At 45.9% G+C, this 14,640-nt stretch overlaps 1 protein-coding gene across 3 annotated transcripts in view; it reads left to right on the top strand.

Moving 5' to 3' along the window:
• The window catches only part of LOC147679898 (actin, gamma-enteric smooth muscle-like), a 61,355-nt gene that overhangs the window by 24,730 nt on the left and 21,985 nt on the right, over positions 1-14,640 (top strand). For all 3 annotated transcript variants that reach the window (XM_086943465.1, XM_086943464.1, XM_086943463.1), the window contains exons 5-8: positions 626-710; positions 884-1,045; positions 6,782-6,973; positions 7,523-7,704. In XM_086943465.1, coding sequence (XP_086799591.1) covers positions 626-710; positions 884-1,045; positions 6,782-6,973; positions 7,523-7,704 — 621 coding nt within the window. The remainder of the gene's footprint in view (positions 1-625; positions 711-883; positions 1,046-6,781; positions 6,974-7,522; positions 7,705-14,640) is intronic.

Raw genomic sequence — 14,640 nt, forward strand, 5'->3', positions numbered from 1 at the left:
AATTGTGCCTCATAACGTGGACCAGTGAAGGAGTAAAACATCCAGCCCTAACAGTCAGTAGCCGGCCTCGGTACAGCTGTGAATTTGTTTTACAATTCGGGATGAAATCCTATTCACTGACCCGGGGATCTTTTCCAGCAAATCTCTTTCATTAAAACGCTAGAAGGGCGGTATAGCGCCCATTAGATGTCGGCACTGGTTAGAAAAGAATCCACACTGCCTCCTCCTGCTAACGGTTTGGTTAACTGATTCTGGAAAGTTGGCAATTTGAACAAAGTAAAAAAAGAAAACGGTTTGATAAAAAAACATTTTTAGTATCAAAAACACTAAGCGGGGAACACAACAACCAAATGGCAGACGGTGTAATTGCTTTTCTTGATATTTTGTAATTTATTCTTAACGACTAAAAACATTGGCTGATTTCCCGTTTAAATTTATTTCGGGGGAAAATGAAAGTTAAAATTCTGCAACTAGAAAGAATACACGAAAAGCCTTTTGCTCCTTTGTAGACGACTAAACACCTCTTCAGTGACACAATGAGACAAGATCATGGTGATCGAAGGTGTCTATATCTATACTGATGAAGTCTCATCAATGACGTAATTTGTCTCAATTTAATTTGTAGATAATGTTTGAAACCTTTAACGTTCCTGCCATGTATGTTGCAATCCAAGCTGTGCTGTCCCTCTACGCTTCCGGCCGCACTACAGGTGAGTCAAGACATAGTAACTATATTTAGAACCAACACTTTTCAGTGGATCAGAAGATTAAGAAAAGGAAAACAGACTGTAGTTGGGAGCCATTGACCCATTGACATGTATCCAGCACATATGAACAGCACCCACTGTGCGCAAGTTTACTCACACCATTCTCTCCTACGCAGGTATCGTGCTGGACTCTGGCGACGGAGTGACACACAATGTGCCCATCTACGAAGGATATGCCCTCCCACATGCCATTATGCGCCTTGACCTTGCAGGTCGTGACCTTACAGACTACTTGATGAAGATCCTCACGGAGAGGGGCTACTCCTTTGTCACTACAGGTAGGTGATGAGATGTTAATGGGTAGCCACTAAGATCACAACCCACACATAGACCTACTAGTCTGTTTGCTTTACTGCCAGATTTTACAAGCACAAACTCAAGTTCCATGGATAGGCTTTATACAGCCGCCATCAAGCTGGACCACCCTTGTAGCAATGCCCTCCAGTGGACGAAAATCAAACTGCAAGTTTGCTCTAGAACTTCTATTGGTGCTGCAGTGTGGCAAGTCCCAGATGCCATTATCAAAGTGGAATGGATCTGTTGCCCTCAGGATGTTAGTCTGCACAACATTCCAATTCATCCCAATGTCATTGTGTCTGTTAGTTCAGTCCAACTCCTGCAACGAACGCTACCGGCAGAGAGCAAGATCTTTGCAGGAACTCAATCAATATAATATTTCATCCACGTCTTCGAAATGCCTCAGCACAGGTGTTTCTGCGTGTTTGTCTAGTATTTCTCTCAGGGGCGTAGCTTCAGGTGGCAGTGGCGGCTGGTGACATTTGAACCTGGTGAGGCGGAAAATTATTTCCGCACTGCAGGTCGCGAGCGCGGCACGCGGCGGCGTGCCCGAACAACAAATGGTGCATTTGAGAAGGAAGGAAGGTTGGTTAATAAAGAAATTGTGAAAGTGCAGTTATGACAGTAATAAAGAGATGTCAAACAACATAGGTAGCTACTTGCTTAGCAATATGTGGCTTCATAACAGACTTTGAGATACAATACATTTCTGACTACCTCACAGAGTGCATTCATGTGCTGTTTTTAAATGAGGCTCAAGTTGCCTCACCTTTGCAGACTGAAAGCCTATGATGGTTAACTTGTATTTCATTGCTCTACTGTAACGTTCTAGTATTTATTCCACCAAATCTCGCCTTCTCCTCTAAATGAAAGGAACATTGCTCAGGGCTTCCACGTCTCGGATGGTTTGTGCTGATTTAAAAGGACAGGCAGGTAAAATCACTATTGTTGAAATGCAGTCCTCACAAGATGGCAGCTATTGTAATCAGACTTTTAAAAGCTCGAAATATCGCGTGGGTATACAAGGTGTACAATCTTGCCACACACATTTTGCCTGCTCTGCCCACCATTTTATCCCCATGCGAGGAGGGTCACGGACCCTGCAATAATCACCAGGTTTGAAAATGGGCTACCAAGGTATAGCAGAGGGGTAATGAGTCACGGAGTTGGGAGCACGTAGAGTGATTGGGCACATGTAGATGTGAATGTGGTTTAAAACTGGTGCGAATGGCTGTGATGCTGCATGATAGTCAATAACGCAAAGAAATGCAGACGATGAGGTAATGTTGCCGGTAGCGATTTCAATGAGGACATTCATTTTACAGAACTGATAGATGAGGTAGATGGGAGCTCGGCATACAGATTGGAGGCATACGGGGAGAGATGAGAGTGCATGATGGAATGGTGCGAAATATGGACAAGCTGCTGTTGGTGCCGAAGCACAAGGCGGCTTGTGCACGTGAGATGTTGAATGTTAATTTTCCTAATGAATGGTGGAGGCAGGGAGCGGCAGGGCGGAGTGACAAGTCCAAGAGCAAGAGGAGTACAAGCAACGACACCGTCACCTATCTAAACAAGTCTTGCATGTGGGGGATGGGTAAAACGTAACGGGTCGGGTGGTGGGAGTTTGAAAAACAATGCAAAAGGGCGGTAATCACCATTGTGATCACCATCACGGCTCACCTCATCACCTCAGTAGTTCTCGTCGATGTCCCTAGTTGCAGTAAGGTAACGGTCGTAGTCAGCTCCACGACGAGGCGGAGGCGGGTTTCAGAAGAGTTACCACCAGACCACGGCACCACCATCAGGACACGAACACGGAACACGACGTTTGAAGCGGGCAGCCAGCACTCACTGTGTGTGGCAATGGCTGCGGGTGCGGGGTCCGGGGTGAGAGTGACTAAGGAAGTGACGTCACATGACCCACGTCATGCCAGACGTCATCAGGCAGGCAGGTCGGACTGACTTACTCCAGCTCAGGATTGGTTGGAGCAGCCAAATTCCCCGCCCCATTAGGAGGCCGGGGGCTGCGGCATGAGGCAACCCCCGGTTTTCCAAGGGGGAGGGCTAGTGCGCATGATCCAGCTGGGCAGGAAAATGGCCTGTCCTCGGCGCACTTGCGCCGCGCGTCTGCACAGCCCCACCCCCCCTGTTCCCGATGGTTTCTGGTCCGCGCGTCTGCACAGCCCCACCCCCCCTGTTCCCGATGGTTTCTGGTCCGGCCCGGTGACCGGCCGGCCAGAAACTACATGCTGAATTTGTGCTGAGCACAGAGTGTGGCGGTCCCGGGATGGCGGCAGTGCGCATTGGGAGGGCAACGCCCTAACGCCCCAATGGACGCACCGCCGCTGTCAGGTGGTGGTGTTTGGGGTGTTACAACCTCCTAATAAATGTATTTTGTGATAAATAGTTGGGTGCAAGGACTTTTGGTCGGGTATGGTGAGGGGGCTGCCGATTTCACCAGGAATTTTTACACACACACACACACACACTCTATCATCTCTCTCTGGTTGGAAAGACTTAAAAAATGTTGGTTATTTCACAAAATAATGTGCTTTCTCTCACTTATCACCTCTGCCAATCCTCATTTCTCTCTTTCCGCACCCTGCTTGTCATATATTTAAACAAGATGTGCCAGCATGATGGTTGGGAATTCTGAATCGCACACTCCCCTAACCTTACTGACCAAGCTATGCCCCTGATTTCTCATCCTACTGCAGCGTTTCTCAGACTCTGGGTCACAACCCACTGGCGGGCGAGAAATTAATTGTTGATGGGTCACATAGTCCAAGTAATTAATAAAAATGCCTTTAAATTATGTATTTATTTTGTCACATTTGCTGTGCTTCAAGACAGAGGTCACATGTCAGGCTATTTATTCTGATGAATTGCTGTTTCTTCAACATGGTTATTTATGTTTGCAAACTCTTCTCACTTTGCTGTCAGATAAAAGAAAAGTGAATTATGTGGCAATCTTGCTGGGGTACAGGTGTGTGAATGGATGTCATTTTTTGTAACACACAAGAAAGTGAAAGTACCTGAAAGGACCTGTGCTCATTCTGCAGTAATTCGGAAGTTTCTGATGGAAACAAAGATTTTATTACTTTCAAAACAAATCAAGAGACTACTTGGTGGTGCACAAATGATAAATATTAATTGAGACCCGATTTCCAAACATTATCATTATCATTTATGTGCAACATTGTTTTGGCACTAAGACTGTACGCCCGTGCAAAATTACTGGGTATTTCAATGGAAAATGTGCTGTCTGTAAATGACAGTGCGCTCCCACACAATGCTTTACTTATACTAAACAAGCATTGGCAAAGCTAATCGGTCTCGGCAAATCAAGAGCTATTGCCTTTGACAATGTCAACGGAATTTATCCCTAGTTTATTTAATTGGTTAAAACATCTGTTATGTGCTCCACGTTTCTATGAAGAATGTTGAATCAAGCTAAATGCAAAACATGAATTATGTGAAAATAAATCATTGGGCAATTACAACATGAGACTTTGACATCCCTTTTTGACGATGTTTAACTACATCGGTAAAAACCAAAGTGACAGCTGAATAACAAATGAATATATACAATGTAAGTGTGACTGTTAGATTGATATGCTGCTACTTACCCAAGATGTTTAGATTAATACCCAAAGCCGCCATCCATATTAAGCTAAGTCGGTCGGGCATGGCAGGAAAGACGCTGTATGTAAATCACCTGCCAATGAGGCAAGAAACACGAGGGACGTAGATGGCAAGCAAGACAATGGGCAGCAGGAGGGCGACTGAAAAAAACCTCACACTTTGAAAAGCCATGTCACACGAGCAAATGTCACTGCTAAATGAAGTGTTCATGATGCCATATTGCAAATAAGTAAACCTATTAAGAAAACTTATCACACAAGCAGGAATACCTGCTAAAAAACATATACATCCATGCAATATAAGCACGGCTAAGAGCATGACCATAGTGAAAAGTAAAACTAAATGTGGATGATAGCGTAATGCCACATTAAGGATGATAAACATATTAAATAACAATACCACACATGCAGAAATGACTACTCAATAGCACGTGCTTCCGTGCAGTGCGAGCACAGCTAAAAACATAACAGCAGTGGGCATTGTAATTCAGCATATCCCACAAAGCAAAGTGACTTTTGAATAACAAATTAAAATATGCAATGGGAGTGCGACTGTTAGATTAGCATGCTACTACTTAGCGAGAATGTTTAGATCAATACTCCAAGCTGCCAACCATATTAAGATAAGCCGGTCAGACATAGCAGGACAGATGCTGCATCTAAACCCCCTGCAGATAAAATGAGAAATACGAGGAAAGGGTAGGGCAAGCAAGGCAATGGGCAGCAGGAGGGGAGCTGAAAGAAAACACTCTCACTTTGAAGTCTGAGAAAGAAAACAGGCACTTGGAGCAACTGAAGACATGAGCGCTCGTGTTAAGTGCTCAAAAGAAACAAAAAGAGTACTTTGTAAAATAGATGCTAAAATGGCAACCAGTGAATTGATATATCTCTTGGTCCCTGCTCTTGGGAAGGGCTAAACACAAGGAGAGGCATGACACATGCATGCAATGGACAAATGTGGAGAAAGAATATGAGAGTGACAATGGACCCAGCAAATGGAAAGCCTATGGGCGGGCTGAACCTACAAAGTATATACAACAAGTCTCTTCATGACAGCGCATGCGCTCTCTAGAGCCGAGACCTAAAAATCACCCCCTCTTGTCCATTAAAGCTGGATGGATTGCGAAAGATAGTAATTCTAAAAATTGGGTTCGGGTTCTAAAAAGTTTGGAAAACCACTGTCCTACTGTGTCTGCGGCAGATCTCTCTTTGTCACTGCAGTGTGATATGTCAATATTGTAGGGCTAGGCTTGTCAAGGAAATTGCACCCTGCTCTTGTCGTAGGTGTTGCTTCCTTCCCACGTTCCATCGCACATGAAAATCATTTCCTGAGTCACTTCTCCAAGAAGTTGGCTCAGTCCCCTCCACACCCTTCCCACACTGCCCTACGACTGAGACCCGTATCGTAGAAGGAGAATAGTCTCTTCTTTATATGCCCCCTTATGTTGCAGAATTACTGGCATTCTGGGAAAATATTTTTGTGAATTTGTCTCCGCTTTGTGCTTTATTTACAAAGGAACTGTGCGCTCTGTTTCACCTTGCTTGTAAATGAGGGTAAGGCTCATTGTGTACAAGATGTCACAAATGCTTAATGGAATTAAAAACTAGCCTTGCCTGATCTTTCACAGCCTTCTTAGCATTTTGGGAAAGTTTCAGTGATGGGCTTACAAGAAAACTGTTGTGCCTTGGCTGTTGTCAACTTGTGTTTGTTGCTGTAGCTTGTTTTAGTCTGTGTAATGTTACATCCGATAAGCGTGGCTATAGTCCTGTTTCTATAGTCAGACTTTAAAATGCCAGTGCGGCCATACAGGTTTTAGTCCTTTGTTCCATGGCTGTGATTTGGGATCTGACATAAGCTGCCTCTGGACTGACCAAGTAACATCTAGCTGCTGTTGGGGCAATAATCCTTGTATCTGACCTGCCGATCCTGTGTTCCTACTACGTCTGCTACTACCGTAACTGTCGCTAAATGTACCTAGCTGCCTCCCGCCGTCATAACCTCACACTTACAGAGTAAGTGCACCATGCACCTTTTGAATACACTCAGTGATTGTCCTCTCTTCCTGGTAGCTGAGCGAGAAATTGTGCGCGATATCAAGGAGAAGTTATGCTATGTGGCCCTGGACTTTGAGAACGAAATGACAACAGCAGCCGCATCATCGACCCTGGAGAAGAGCTATGAGCTTCCTGATGGTCAGGTGATCACAATTGGGAATGAGCGCTTCCGCTGCCCTGAGACGGTTTTCCAGCCCTCCTTTATTGGTGAGTGCTGGGGCATGGACCTGCTGATAAAGGTAGATCCCACTGTATTGCTTATGTTGTCCTGCATGACTAAAACATGGCCTCCACCAAACACCAGCATCGCAAAGTATATGTAATTAAGACTGTGAAGTTAAGAATTATAAATATATTTCTTACCTAAACAATGTAGAGCGATCCAAATTAGAGGAATTAATATTTTAGACAGAGAGAGAATATGCTTATATATTACAAAAAGTGGATTTTTAAAAGGATCATTTATCGCACGGCTTCCAGCTATCCATCCCAGATTAATATACACCCTTTTGGACCTTCTGTTGAAAAAATGCTAACAGTCTCTCTGATAAAACAGGGCTCAATTCAGTGCTCTGTTTTGTGGCGGTACCTAAAATACTTTTTAAATAATCAATTAGGCTTGGAAAGATGTATTTTGTCCAGCTGAAACTGCATTCAAATTTTCCCAAAAATATCCTTCAAATATGTTTTTTTTCTATTGCAAAGTCAAATCTGTTGCAACAGACTCATTTCCTCTTTCTGTCCTATCCTCCACAGGCATGGAGTCTGCTGGCATTCACGAGACTACATATAATTCCATCATGAAGTGCGACATTGATATCAGGAAGGATTTGTACGCCAACAATGTCCTGTCCGGAGGGTCCACCATGTACCCAGGCATCGCCGACAGAATGCAGAAGGAAATAACCGCCCTGGCGCCCAGCACCATGAAAATAAAGGTATGGGGAGGATAGGATGAGGAACATAAAACCTTTCCATGCTAGGTCATGTTATGTGTATTAAAAATTACCATTTTCAGATGACATTGCAACACTGATTGCTAAATTTGCAGTTTATATTTACCCCTGCTGTCTACCTACAGTCATTCCTTGGGCTGCCATGTGACTGCATGTCACAGGGGCACCAATTAATCAGTCCTTTACTTCCTTTAGCAATGTATTATTGTCAATTGTGGTCATTCGATTGAAAGTTACAAAGTCTACAACTACCAGAAGTGGATTTATTTTGGCAGCAAAAGTGCAAGGCCAGGAACAAATAGCCTGATTTACAAAGGTAAATTTACACTGTGTACATTTACTTGCGTATAAACCTATACTGCACTTAGATGAAAGTCTACACACCTTTTTTGCTATTCCCTTTTTCATGGTGTAGAATTTTACTTAGGTATAGATTTACATGTCTCCACCCCCTCGAGTCAGCGGGTGGAAACACCTAAGACAGGATTTACGAGTGAAGTTGCTGCTAGTAACTTTTCACACATCGCGAAGGTCTCGATCTGGCAGAGGTCTTCAGACTGGGGGCCTAAACTGACCAAAGGTAATGGCTGGAAATACAAGGCGCCGCCGTGCAGAGCGAGGAAGAAACTGCCCGCATCCGACAGTGAGGTGAGGGTGAGTCATACCCGGCAGCCTTCCCCCGCGACGCCAGACCCAGGCAGAGGTCCAAATAGACACGGCAACAAAAGCGGCAAAGCCGAGACGTCCCGCGCGGCGGCCATTTTAAAGTCAGGTGCCAGCGCATACATAACCCACGAACCTACAATGGCGGCCATTTTAAAGTCAAGCGCCAATCAATAAGGAAAGTCCCAGCAAAGTGAAAATAGCGGGAAACACGCGCAAAGACGCAAGAAACACATGGAAAGCCTGGATTCTTTCCCAAACACCTCAATTTGCAGCAGAGAACATGCGCAAAGACGCAGGAAAGCCTGAATCCTTTCCCGGAAGCTTGAAACCACTGAAAGCAGAATAAACCTGCCTGCTCCTCGAAGAAGTTGCTACAGATGTCCAACACATCTCCTGATAGCTCATCCGGAGGGAGCTACACAACAGGTCCAGCCCCACAAGCGAATACAGGAGGGCCATCCAGCCCAGGCGACGCACCCACCATGGCCAACAACCCCATTGGAGCCTCGTTCATGCGCCAACCACTGTAAAAGGGGTAACTAGACAACCAGTGACCAAAGACCCTTTAGTGTTGCCCGGCGATGTCGCCTCAATGACCCACCAATATTAATCAAATGAAGAAGCAGGCGCTGGAGACTGAAAGGCAGGAAACGAGGGTTTTAATCTCTCCGGAGGAGAACACATCAATTCGGACAGCAAGTATCGTCACGAGGTGCTCTAACCACATCTCTGAGGCCTGGCCTCTTATACGCAGGTTTATTGCTTTATTACATGAAACACATATTCGTCAATACTTTGATGTTTGGAAAAGCATCCTAGGAATCCCCGCTTCAAGCCCGTTCCCACACATTTACAGTTGAAGCCCCCCCCCCGGTCACAACAGGTGATGATTATTGTGCAGCTGGACATTCCGCCGATTCACGGAATGTGTGGGGTTGATTGGATCTCATGGGGTGAAGGGTGTTCGATCGACTTGAGGGTCCTTTGATAAGGGGAGGCTTCCTACTGTACGGGGTAATAAACAGTATCCGCAGGGCCAGGTGGTGGCTTGGGAACAAGGAAGACAGACGGGCACACAGGAAAGAGGGGGTTTGCATCAAAGGGCCTGAGACTATGAAAGGAATGAAGGGAGGTGTCGCGCTGGGAACAGGATGGGATTCTGAGGCAGATTTGCGCTGAAGAGGGGTTTATGACCCAAGGAGAGCGAGGGGGTTGTCAGCGTGCGGGGGATGCCTGCGAGGCTAAGAAAGAGAGTGAGAGACGCGCTGGCTATCAGCGAGGGGCAGAGGGGCCATGGTGCTCGAAATGGCTGCCGCTTACGCGCAAGGCATGTGAGAGCGGGAGTGATTAGTGCGTGGGGGTGCTTGTGAGGGCGAAGAGCCGTGCTGGGGGCCAGGGGTGTGCAGAGGGTGGTTCTGATCAAGGTAGCTAAAGTGGTGAGTATGTGCGACAAGGAGTGTGGCATCGGGGCAAAGGGCAAGATGGCGCAGACGATGTTCACCAAATCGTAACGATTTTCCACAGTCCTCCCTTTAACATTTCCAAGACATCTTGCTGGCCTATTTCCTATCTATCTCTACTGCGGTGGTTATAAGTAAGGGGATGGAGACCTAGGCAAAGGAACTGTACATAAATATCGCATTATAAATATCACATTTGAAAATCTGGTCATCTGGTAGGCGGGTTCATCGTTAAGCTTGTTGCAAAAAAAAGCCATAGTAATGCAATGTCAGACTAGAATTATGTAGCGAGGGCGTTGGGTACAGATCATAGATGCTTATAATCATCCGGAATAGGAACTGGTAAGTTATCATATAAGTAAGTTCTTTTTGTATTCAGTTGGAGCATAGTCAATTCAATGGTGGTTGGGAGAGAAATGAGACATAGTAAAAACAATAATCAGGGTTCCTAGTGTCTTATGGTCGTGGACCATTATTAGTGAGCTCTCAGCATTCTTTGTCGTCTTCTGGTGGCACTGTTGAGCACCTGAATTATAATTCATTCTTTAGTAGGAATGTCCATGTGGGTTGAGCCGTTGGAGGTCTGCGGGCAGGAGAGTGTCTTTGTTTTGTTTCGCCAGACCTCATGGGAGAAATGCGTTACGGTTTTGGAGCAGGTGCATTTTCTTCCATAATCCAGAGTATGGTCATTAGGAGGGGACAGAAAAAAAGGTTGTGATGAAGAGTGCAATTGTCTTTGAGCTGTGGAGTCTGTCTGTCCTTAGGTCTCTGTAGTGGGTATTTCCTGTTGCTTCCATCATCTTCAAGGTGCTCGGTACCGGGCAGAACCACATACTTCGTTTAGCTTCTCTTTGGGGTGACCCTTGGTGGTGTTTTAGGTCACTTGTTATGAGATTTAACACAGTTCGTGGTCTACTTAGTCGGAGCTCCCTTCCTTTTGGCGCAGAAAATACCCTTCTCTGGATGGTACAGTAGTATTTAGAGGATTTTGGAAGTTCAGGTGGAGGGAGGGGGGTGTATGAATAGTCCTTATGGTAGGTCGGAGGAGGAGGGGATGGAGCAGGGCCAGATCGGGAACAGACCAGGGAGACGGAGAATTTTAGACAGGCAGGTCCATAACCAGGTTCAGAGAGCGGGGACCTTTCGGCACATGTCGATCATAAAGCAGGGGCCTCAGGTCAGCCCTTTCCTTTCACTCTGTCAGAAACAGTGCCTCGTCCTGCGACTCCTTACTGTTGTGGTCTCGCCCTGGCCTCCGTCGCTGAGGTTCCACGATCTGCAGTCAGGCCGCGTGCTCCCACATCCGGTCTCTTTCTCCTCCGACAGTGGTACCCTTAAATGAGTTTGAAAAGACAGTCTTTAGAGGTTTTGCAGAGGAAGGTAATCACATAAATCTATTTCTCTCCCAACCTTAAGCAGCTGGGTAAGCATCCGTTACATGGAGGTTTTGCAGCCAATGTATAAATATTTGATGATAGGTTTGCTGGGTTCCCTACAGCTTTCCTTCGTTGCTATACTACATTCATTGTCGCGGAACGAAGTCTGATACTTATTCGTTGCATTTTCAATTCTTCTGGCAGAGACCCACTTTCATAGTTCGAGTCTTATGTCGTTCTTCAGGGTTTTGTATTGTACGAAAAAGTGCAACGTGCTATTCACCATGGTCTAATAGGTATCTTTCTGAGGAATGAACATAGGCAAAACGATTTTTCATTATATCAGTGCATCCTATCTTTCGGCTAAACAGTTTACTTTCAACAGGGTTTACTTGCAACAAGTTGTTTTTTTGTTTTTTTTTTACTTAATTCTAACATCGCAAACATTATTCGAAATTCTACATAGTCCCTTACAACCTGGCTACTTTATTAAAAAAAAACTCGGGGCTTGCAATGACTATTCAACTTATCCTTGGGGTGAGCGGGGTCTAGCGGAAAACAACTAGGAATATAGCGAACTGGGGCAAGGGACATTTTCCAAACTCCTGTTCAGGGTAGCTGATACAAAACCGGGGGCATTCTGGAAAAACGGGGATGTCTCGATCACTTTTTCTGTTTGGGTATTGAGATAACTTCGGGACGGGGGGAGGTCGCGTTTACCAGAAACATTTTATCATGGATGCCACTGACAAGTAGTTCCCTCAAAATGGGTCAGATTAGAGAACCTTAGTCGTCTTACCTGTCCCTTTCTTTTCGGTCAATCTAGGTTTCATCAATATTTAGCAGAAAGGGAGAGGTAGTAACGTGGTATCGATGTAATTTTTTTAAATTTTTTTTTATTTGAGACAAATTTGTGCAAATACTTGTGGTGTTTGGAGCCAATTGGGTGGTACACCAGGTTCGCCAATTAGGTGCCAGTCGTTAGGGAGAGACAGAGAGAGAGAGAGAGAGAGAGAGATAGAGAGAGAGAGATAGAGAGATAGAGATAGAGAGAGAGCGAGAGAGAGAGAGAGAGAGAGAGAGAGAGAGAGAGATGTGCAACGATAGGCTAAATGATACACAAGTGTCCTGGGGAGTGACTGTGTACCATTTAGGCTATTCAGTGCATTACCCAATATGAGACGTTTCGGGTCTGTGTTAGGACGTAGAAAGCATGCAGTTTGGGGACGGAAGAGCATTAGGTCAGGTACAAGGAGGACGTGCATTGAGTTGGGCGCCTTTTGGTGTCATCTTGCAGCGTTAGTCCGTTTCATGTATCGGACGTGACGTGGCTCCAGATCTGTTACGATACCCTAATCGTGATTCCATTGTAACCTGCAGAGGGAGAAAAAGAGGGAAAGGGAGGGGGAACAACATTCGAGCATATCAAATGTACGGGCACGAAAGTCCTTTACTTATCACATACCCGTCTTATCCCCTCAGGATATAATCCCTGGGGTCTCGGTTTCCGAAGTCAAAGGGGTGGGCAGTGTGGCAAGGGTGGCGAGCGATAGGTTGTTCATGGGGGAGACGGTCCGAGGGTGGCATTATAGATCGTGTGTGGGGAGAACGCTAAAAAGAAATCAGAGGTGCCTAGCGCGAGGTGTCTGGTTTGTAAATGTATCCAGCTATTGGGGATCCTTAAATCACTCCCAACGCTGTGATGTTCTAGGGCATATCAGTTCTTCGGCTAACCCTGTCCCTTAGTACCTTCGATCATCATACCCTTATGACATTCTAACATTCATACCGTTTTGCTTTTACCCATTCTCCGAAGTCGAGGTCCTTCTTCATGCGTTAGTTTCCTGAGCTTAGTCGCATATTTGGAGGCAGCGTATCATACCTTAGATTCGATCATCAATCCGGGGCCGAACAGCCATTTTTCTAATAACCTTAAAAAGAGAGAAAAATGGTTGTGCACAAAATAGCCCTCCCGCCGATTCCCACATTTACAAAAGTATGTGATACCCATTCATAGTTTGGAAAACCTTTATTTGCATAATCGTTCAGTACGTAAAATGTGAGAGTGCAATCATATTTTGGCTGGACATGGCGACGGTGGAAGCGCATACAGTAGGGGGGTTTGTCGCATAAGAACATGTTAAAAAGGCCTAATTAATTATTTGCAAGTAACTAAAAACGTCTCATTAAGTGATGAGGGATCAGGGGCATTTTAGTTCATAAATGGGAACACAGTCAAGCTCATTGTAATCACATTTCCTAGATGTATACCGTGGGTGTGCATCATAAGCGACATTATGTACCAGTTACAATAAATATCAAAATAAATCGTTCATTGAAATCAAAATTTTGACGGGACCCCTTTCAAATGTTCGCCAAGCGAACCCTCCTCTCCTTTTCGTCAAGTGTGCAAAGGTTCACATATATATCTTAGTACATCAAGTCTCATTAGCTAAAGAACACCACGAGGTGTCCGTTAGTTCCTATTTGATACCGGCGCCATTTTGGGCGAGGCCGGTTTAGTCCGGAAGTAGCATCAGGGGCAAAATGTCTCCGACGATTGGCGGTTGGACCAGAGTCCCTTTCGGCAGTTCAAAAACCTGTGCTAACAGAGGGGCTGGTGGTGTGGACCGTCAATCAAAAAGGGGGAGGGAGGTAGAATCTTTCTTACCGGGTCACGTTGATGCTCAGCCGGAACTTACTCGAGTTCGTTAGCCCATAATGTTCCTGGGTGGTTCAGACTGAAGCTGGTGCAGACACGAGAGCACCACCATCTTGTGGCTATGTCGTGGTCGTTCCATTTGTGATCAAGGCAGTTGTTCCCTACCGGAAGCCTGTAGGGGCCGAGGGCTTCTGGGACTCTGGTAGAATCTTCAAAGCTGTGGGGATGTTGTCGGAGGTGGGGGCTCGTGCCCAGGTGGGCAAGTGCCCGAGTTGCAATTCCGGACAAAGTTACTCCAGCGGCCTAGACCCGCCTTCCAGAGGGCCCAGACGCCATTTTGAGACCCTGCAGCCGCCGCCCTTCGTCGTGTCTTTCAGGAGTGGAAGAAACTTCTTGTGGCGACAAAGACAGAACATCATGCTGTTGGAGCAGGACATTTGGTTCGGGGCGCCAGGGTGCAGCTGTGGAGCCTTTACCTGGGGAGGTGAGGGAGGCTCGTTCGCGCCGCCTCCCTCTCCCGGCGCATCCCACGCCGTCCCTTCGAATCAGGGGTGCACATGATGACCACCCTACACCCCTGACTCCGACTCTTGGGGGACCATTGTATGTCCGGTGCTGCACAAGTATGCCCGTCGGACATTGTATGTTCTGTGCTGCGAAAATAGGCCCGTTGAACATTGTACGTTCTGTGCTGCGAAAATAGGCCCGTTGAACATTGTACGTTCTGTGCTGCGGAAATAGATCCGTCGGGCAT

The sequence above is a fragment of the Lissotriton vulgaris genome, chromosome 11 (assembly GCF_964263255.1).
Source record: "Lissotriton vulgaris chromosome 11, aLisVul1.2, whole genome shotgun sequence".
NCBI classification, from domain to species: Eukaryota; Metazoa; Chordata; class Amphibia; order Caudata; family Salamandridae; genus Lissotriton; species Lissotriton vulgaris.